Source organism: Mycetomoellerius zeteki, unplaced genomic scaffold, assembly GCF_001594055.1.
Source record: "Mycetomoellerius zeteki isolate Tzet28-1 unplaced genomic scaffold, Tzet1.0 scaffold61, whole genome shotgun sequence".
Lineage (NCBI taxonomy): Eukaryota > Metazoa > Arthropoda > Insecta > Hymenoptera > Formicidae > Mycetomoellerius > Mycetomoellerius zeteki.
Genome location: NW_017257621.1, coordinates 569630 through 578295, shown reverse-complemented (window position 1 = coordinate 578295; position 8666 = coordinate 569630). Strand labels below are relative to the sequence as shown.

At 37.4% G+C, this 8666-nt stretch overlaps 1 protein-coding gene across 1 annotated transcript in view; it reads right to left on the bottom strand.

Annotated features, from left to right (window-relative positions):
• para (sodium voltage-gated channel paralytic) overlaps positions 1 to 8666 on the bottom strand; it is a 46240-nt gene that overhangs the window by 20979 nt on the left and 16595 nt on the right. Inside the window, 9 exon segments of the mRNA XM_018456834.1 lie at positions 497 to 701; positions 823 to 1173; positions 1262 to 1435; positions 1539 to 1786; positions 3990 to 4058; positions 4141 to 4240; positions 4779 to 5228; positions 6058 to 6114; positions 8452 to 8666. The exon segment at positions 8452 to 8666 is cut by the window's right edge and continues 10 nt beyond it. Of these exon segments, the coding sequence (XP_018312336.1) occupies positions 497 to 701; positions 823 to 1173; positions 1262 to 1435; positions 1539 to 1786; positions 3990 to 4058; positions 4141 to 4240; positions 4779 to 5228; positions 6058 to 6114; positions 8452 to 8666 (1869 nt within the window).

Genomic DNA, 8666 nt, shown 5'->3' with positions numbered 1-8666 from the left:
AGGGACAGAGTATTTATTATTCGTATTAAATCGTAAATAAAATTACATTACAATGCAATTCCAATTATGTTACAACGATTTTAACGGAGCATAATAGCAAACCAAGTAAAATTTAAGGAATCTGCATAATAAATCGAATGTACCAGTCGACGTATGTATGCTTTATGATCGATAGTAAATATTATTACAAAAATGATAAATCGATGAAAATATTTAAAATGATATAAAATAAACAAATGAATGTCACTTAAAAATAATTTTGAACAACAAAATATGATCGAATCTCTCGTCCGCTCTGTTCGTCGTTGTAATTCATAGCTCGTCATTACGCGTGATATATTTAATCTATTACATCGGTCGCCGACTGGCACCAGCAAAACGTGTGAAAGAAGTGTAAAGCAAAAACTGAAAGACAGTGCCACGAACTACACAGCGCACACAGCAAGCGATCTGATTGGATATAAACCTTCTTTCCAACTGTTGGACGGTCCCTCACCTGGCGCCTGATCGGATATCTGATTGGTGAGTTTGGCTCGCATCAACTTAGCAAAAGCAAGGATATTTCGTTTGATCCACTTAATGAAACGCGCTATTCGATCGATCGCCTCCGCAATCTTGTTCGTGTCGTTGTCCGCAGTCGGGGCCGACAGGTTCGATGAGCCGAAGTTGCTGAGCAACAGAGCTAAGAAGAGATTCAGGACCTATTCGTGGAAACATAACATAATTAATCGTTGGCAAAATAAAATAAATAATATGCGTGAAAGGATCTTGCACTAATTACATAGAAAATTGATATTGAAAAGATTTCGCTTTTGTACTTACGACCAAGTTACCGATGACGACGGTAGCTAAGAAGAATGGTATACAAGAGACATCGCCGACCAACATGCAATCCCACATAGACTCGATCCATTCTCCGCACAACACTCGGAAAACGATCATAAACGAGTGCATGAAGTCAGTGAAGTTCCATCTGGGTAGATCACCATCCGGGAAGTAATCGACATGATCGACGTAATTTTTGCCGAAGAGTTGCATACCCATCACGGCGAAGATGAAGATGATGATGCACAATACGAACGTTAGATTACCCAACGCGCCTACCGTTCTGCCCATGATAGAAATCAGCAAATTCAACGTAGGCCACGATTTAGCTAGCTTGAACACTCTCAACTGAAAGAAAATCGAATTTTCAACTCGTGCAATTAAATTGCTTATATCGATTAACAGAATAATAATGCAATAAAAGAGTAACACTCACCAATCTGAAAGATCGTAATACCGACAGACCTTGCACGCCTTCGAGACCCAACTCTACAAGCGAAAGAGCGACGATGATAAAATCGAAAATATTCCAGCCCTCTTGAAAATAATATTTTGGGCTCATCGCTATCAGCTTCATAGTCGCTTCGATGCCGAATGTCGCCGTGAAGAACTAGGATTTGAATTGAACGTCAACATAATTCGATTAAATTTGTATAATGTATTAGGCGTATGTATTACTTTTCTTACTTCAAAGTGACACAATTGATACTTACGTAATTACCAGATTTGAGTACTCTTTCCATATCTTTGTCCATGTCGTGGTGATCCAATGCCATGAACAGCGTATTAACGACGATACAGAGTGTGATGAAGAGCTCTACGAATGGATCAAAGACCAACAGGGACACGTACTTTTGAAACTCGAGCCAAAGCCAACAGCAATCCCAGACGCAAAAGATGTCGATACAACGAAACATTCCGGCCACTAACTTGTCCTTGAATGTAGGTTCTTCATCGTCGTCTGTCGGAAAGTAATAGGTCGAAACTGTAACGCGCGTTAGTAATTTTGTCTGGCACCACTCTTTTTGGGGAAAGAGGTTTTTCTTTGGTCAGGCTCATTCTTCGAGATCACAGATTATATTTACAGACAAGCAGGCAGGCAAGCAGAAGGCGTGGCGAAATTAAAAATGTCACATCGAATAATGAATTGCGTAAATCTGGATAAACGTATTTTATAATACTACTTGCAAAATATTTGAAAGTAAAGTATCTTAATGTTAATTATTCTTTTTTTTTTTGCAAATGCTCCGTATCATTATATTAACATCATTATGCAGTTCCGTAAATTGAAGATCTTTGTATGAATATTTTATTTATTAATAATTGCGTATATCGATATCGTAATTGATATTTTATTTATTAAAAATTGATACTATACAATTTGATACAATAAATAATGAAGTGTTGATTCGTATTTCATATGATATACAAATTCACGCTAGGCGCCAATATAAAACTGAAAGATGGTAAAATTTAAATAAATGTCGTGCATTAGCGACGCGAATAATGTGCAATGCGACATAATTACATTGAAGCATGCGCACGAACTCAACATACAATTATTATACACACCCAAAAAGTAAGATAGTTTTACAATTTAATTTTAATACTTTCGCCACATAAAAGATTATAAAGTTTTCCTTTTTCTTAAAATTTATAATCATAAATTATATACAAGCACAATTATGTACATTAAACAGAAAATATAAATTTTGCTAATAATTTTAAAAGCTGTGCTTCTGCGGCGAAAGGATTAATATTGTAATATAAACAATTAATGACAACAGCCAAAAATCAACATAATCACGTGAAATTCTTCTCACTCAAACACTTTACATGAAATACAGTTAACAAACAACATCACGCATGGCTGTACATTTTTTAAACAAAGTAGTGATTTTGTGCGGTCTTCAGGAAAATATTCTCTGTTTCTGCGCAGATACGTTAACGAAATTTGCAGACGCAACGTAGTGAAACGTGATTTACAGCTTTACGTGCAAAAATTCAAACTATAAATCGTAAGTGATTAAATATTTTTTGAGAAGACTAATAACGCGTTGATAAAAATACACATTTATATTTTTGAATAATTTACTAATCTTGCTGTATTGTGCATCCGAGACAAACACGATAGTGCCCTTCAACGCGGTGGTGATGCAGGTGCAAAAATATTGAAAATTTAACTAAAATCGTTGCAGTTTCCGGAAATCAAAAATAAATAAGATTTCTCAATCATCGAGAGAATAAAAGAATGTCTAGACTCTAGAACATATATATATATATATAAAATTTAAAATAAATTTTATTTTAATTTCTTTATGAAAAGAGAAAGAGAAAGATAGAGAAAAGGAGGAAATAAGCTAAATAAATATTATAAAATTAATACCATTGCATATAAATATATAATTTTAATCAAATATTAATTTAAAAATTAAAACATAGAATAAATTAATAAAGTATTTTGACGTAATATTTTTGGGGGATTTATATCACATATTACCGATCACATTATTTATGATTTATCGACGATTGAGATAATCTGAAAAAAAAATCGAAGCACATGAAGCGACCGGGATCGTGCAGCTGCGCGAAGGTGGTAATCTGTGTCACATCGCAGGAAACGAGCAAACTCTGTTTCCCCAAAAAATGCTTTCACAAACCGCCCTCAAGGGCCCGCGGGCCGCATCGTGTCTTTATTTTTCTCGTCGCATCACACTGCTCAGAGAGACAATATTCTGCGTTTCACATTATTTGCCACTCAAATGCTTCTCCGTTTAGCAATAGCTGAGACGCTGTGTCGATTCAAAGTATGTAGCGAACCGCATCAATTTACACGCCATGCTCAATCGTAAACAAAAGTATGTAGTATGTATAAAACACGAGCGTGATCTTTTAGCTGCGTCGGGCTGGGATGAAAATTAAAAATGAATTTGTTCGTTCTACTATGTACAAGGCGCGGCGGTCCAGAAACGTCCAGCAAAATAGTATACCAACGCAAGGGAGTAGTATGACGAGAAATTTTAAAACCACACTGTACATCGAACGGCAGGATGCTCACACGATAAACAAAGATATATACATTTGTGATAGGGGTGAACAGAAGAAACTGAAGGAGAAAACTTGAGGAAACTTGACGAATGGTACGGAAAGGGACGCGACATTACCTGCTTGTTCTGGCGTCTTACTCCGGCGACCGGCAGCTTGCTCGATTATGTCGTTCAGCACCATTACATCTGCGCAAGAATGATACGATCGAAGTAAGTTTGATTGCTTGAGAGAGCTCGGAGCTATTCGTTAACTAGTTCGCAGTTTTACCTTTCATATCGACCACAGTATGCTGTTGCGCCGGCAACTCGATAAACGGATTGTCTTGTGGCTTGTTCTTGCCCATGGGATCTTCCATATCAGGAGCTTCCTGAAAATTTTAAACAGTTGCAAATACCATTTTGAGAGATCTCTGTATTATATATATATGCTACCGATTCGAATCTGACGTAAAACATCATCTTTGTATATTGATATCTGTGATTTTATAAAATATTATTAGGATGAATATTATCAGTTCGCAACAAAGATTGAAACTGATGGGAACATATTTTTGCAATTATACAGTCATGCATAAACACGGACATATTTTCCACGAAATGAAAATTTAACATTTCCGCAATAGTTTAGCAAATTCCGAAATATTTTATCTTCAGCCAGACTCATCTACTATGTTGTCAAAAAGGTTTTAAATACCTTCGGTTTTAATATATAATTTTATTATTACACGGTCTTTATTTTGAGGAATAATTGTTATTGTTTCTAAATAAATTTATATAAATTGTTATTATCTGTAAAAACCGGCGAGTCAGAACTTTTGTAACAACCTGGTATTTCCTATCAAAATCTCTTCCTAATTCCATTTTACGGTTATCATCATATCTGTGAGTTTCTTAAAAATCACTTACGAAATGATAATTTTTCTGATTTGCATCTGTAACGTGGCCATTAGCCGGTGTTTGTTTATTGTTTCTATTCCTGAGGATCTGTTCTTGCTTGGTGATCTGCTTGCCGATGCTGTCGATGCCGCGGATACCAGGGAAGGCCAGGTCACCATGGGATGTGTAGGAGAGCCGCGAGGCGTGCGAGGTGTAGGACGAGTGACGCGAGCCGAGATTCGCATAATACACCGGCACCACGATCGTGCCGTTCTCCTCGGACATCGGTGTGACCGCGTTCGAGTCATCGGCATAGGGCAGGTGTTCCTGGGCGTCCAAGTACGTCGACAGCACAAGGGGCTTTCGGTCGCCTCCCGGTGGTACGAAACATCGGCCACGGCCGTTGCGTATCGTGAACTGGTGGCTGCCACGGCTGCTGCGGCGCAGATTGAACGGTGAGCCGGGTAAGCTCAGGCTCGCCTGAAATTACAACAAAGCGGACCACCGCTTTTCTCTCTCTCTCTCCGTTCTCGGCCCTCTTTTTTTGGCAACCGAGGCGAGGGCCAGCCGGAAAGGCGTTCTCTGTCCCTGTCAGTAACGAAGTGATTCCCTCAGGACGATCGTGACATTTCTCACGGAATCGATCATGGCCTATCGCTACGTTTAACGGATCGTTTGAAGAGTCACGAGCTGTGATGCGTGAAAATTTTAGCTGGCGTTGTTTGAAATAGATTTTCAACTATGGATTCATTGGTTGAATACGGGAATAAAGCGATACGGGAGATATTTTTAAAGATTCCAAAAATTTATTTATTTAAATTAAGATGAGCATACAGTATGTAACTCTTCAACAGTCTCGCCTCGTCTTTTCCTACTTTAACTAATCAATCACGAAACACGATGATTGACACAACGATAATATAAGCTGCCTATGATCGTCTTCCGAATAAACCGTAATTAATTCCTTTAATGATACTCGCAATGTTGATTGTTCCTCGTAACTAATTAAAAGAGAAAAGATTGATCGTTCAACGAGACTCATCTCGGTGAAACGTCTCGCGATGATCGTTATTACGTGAAAGACGCGAAACGATCGATCATCGGCGGTGATCCGTGCTTGTCTCGATACGGGAACGGAAATCCTTGAGGATGAACGGATGCGATTTATAAGACGTCGCCTGAGAACTGCGAGTCGTAACGCGCGGAGCATGAATGACATTTTGAATATGACACTGTGAGATCGGGTCCTATGGTGCTATTTAGTGTACGTACGGTCGGTGCTGACAGACACACGTCGTGACACACGTACCTTCCGCAGGCTTTCCTGGTAGGCATAAGTAAACTGGCCATTAGCGGCGCGAGGGACCTTAAGAAAAAAACAAGAAAAGATATCTCCTACCAAACGGCTCGTAACGTGATCTAATGTGTACACCAACGAGGCACTCGAAATAGGTATGGAGTATCACATAACACTTGCAGAAGCACATATATAACATAATCGTGGATGGAGAAGTGAAGAAAGAGAGAAGAAAGAAAAAATATGACTATAAAAGAATGTTTTTGTCGTGGTGTGTAGGAAGAGAAATTACAAATCTAGTAAAGAGAGATACTAATAAATTTGTAGAGACACGAAGATCGGCGGTAACATCCGTGATCGAATTGTTTCGATTAAAACATATCTGCATAATTGAAGAAAATGTTATTGTCCAATTTTTTCACATTACCTCTTAATTCGACACTTGCTTGTTTGTTAGATAAAAAGAAACACACTGGAAAAAGAGTCTAATTGTATTAATTGAAATTTTGATTGAAAATGGATAAATCAAAATTTTCTGTCTGGGGTTGAATTTATTACAATTATAGTTGAGATAACCAGAATTCTTATTGATATAATCAGAATTTCTTGGTTTGTCCATTTTCAACAAGAAATTTATCTCATTGTCAATGCAAGTAGAAAAATTGATATTTTTTGATATTTCCGTGTCAGGTAAATAGCGTTCTCGAGCATCGATATTAGACAATTAGCCGATGTATTTCGTATCTCCGCTAGCTATTAATCTTATACTAAGCATATACTTCTCTGCATGCATGGTTCTGTAAAACAGGATTAAAATGTATGGTCAGTATGCGCCGTGTCGTTATACGGTCGAAATTCACTGTTCCGCGCGTTACTACGCGCAATTGCAGGATCCAGGCAGCAATATTCGACACGTTGAAACTGTATTTACGATATAACTAGGGCGAATGATTATAACGAGAGGGTGACAGGTTCTATGCATAAAGCCACCTATCCAAAAGGATATAATACGAGCAGTCGAGATACGCAGCGAGTCCCAAAAAAGATTCATACAAATAGCAGAATTTTGATAGAAGTTTAGAACTGACAGTTCTTCCGTCAAAATTCGATTGATATGATAGTAGGAATAATTCAATCATTAACTTTTAAGTAGGGTAGGTAACCTAAAAATATGCAAGTATCTTTAGTTGATAAAATAGATGCTCAGAATACCAAAAATTTCAATTTTTAGTTATACTTCTTATTAATATATTATGTTATAATTAAATTTATATATATATATAATTATATTTTTATTGATAAATTCGGTCACTTGCACTACACTAAATTAGTGCAATTAAAAGCTATTTATCTAAATGCAATGGCAATATAATTAACTTTGACAATAAAATAATACATGTATATTCTGTTAAATATGACAATATCATCATGAAGAATTTAATTATTCAAAATATTTATATGCTTTTACTTTGTTAATTTCATATATAGCAGCTTTTAGTATGCACTAATCTAGTATAATGCAAGTGATTGAATTTGTTATATGATATAGAGGAATGTAAAAAAATATAATGAATTTTAAAACTGCTGAGCATCTCTCTCTCTCTCTCTCTCTCTTGGGCAATATTTTTTATTTTCCTTTTTCAGACCAAGGTTTTTGAGAAAACTATTTCTCCAGATGCTGTGGCTACCTACCTTCTTAAAGTTGAAAATTGGGAGATTAATTATACGATAAAAAATTTGATACAGATCTGGACCCAAAATTTATCTCAATTATAACTCCCAATTTAGCAGACTTTTTTAGGACATCCTACATATAGCCAAGCATGCTACAGAGCAGCGGATATTGTGGGAAGGCTCGACTCGTCGCGATTTTTTCCTTTCTCTGTATATTAAAAGCAATTAGGATAACAAAGTACACTAGGTATTTATATTATATGATTTGATTGCGCCTACATTTGCGTTTTCCTAATATTAATTAAGAGAGGTACATCCTGTCAAATATATTTCGTTTTTCATTATCCATTCGATATCTGCGTACTAACAGTAATAAGTTATTGCCTAATCGCCCAGATTTGCATTTGCTATGATTCACTGAGTTTGCCCTAATGACCTAAGAAGTTCCTCCGGACTAATAAATATAATGCATCACTATTTCAATCCTATGTTTCGAAGAACAGTGGTTTTTGACTGATAGGAAACGACCGATATTCTGAATTTTATGATTTCAGTCACAGACTACCGACGAGTCGAGTCGGATCGAATAGCCTCGCATAAGTTGCTCTCGTAGGAGCGAGGTCGGGAGGAGGATCGTGAGGTTGATAACAGGGCTAACTCGGTATATTACGACGCGTAAGAAGGTCGATACGTATATAATATATATCGTACATCGTCCAGCCGGATACTTACGGCGCTGACTTTCCGCACTTTATTGGCAGCGCTGTGGTTGTTGTTGATCTGCTTGATGTGCCTCTGGTCGCCGATGGACTCGATCGAACGTATGCTCATCTTCTCCTTATTGTTGTCATCGTTGCCTTTTTCCTGCCCGACGAACAGCTCGTAACTATGACACGAGAAATCCGACGGGGATTTGACGATCTGCTCCGCAGCCTCCGCGGCGGCGG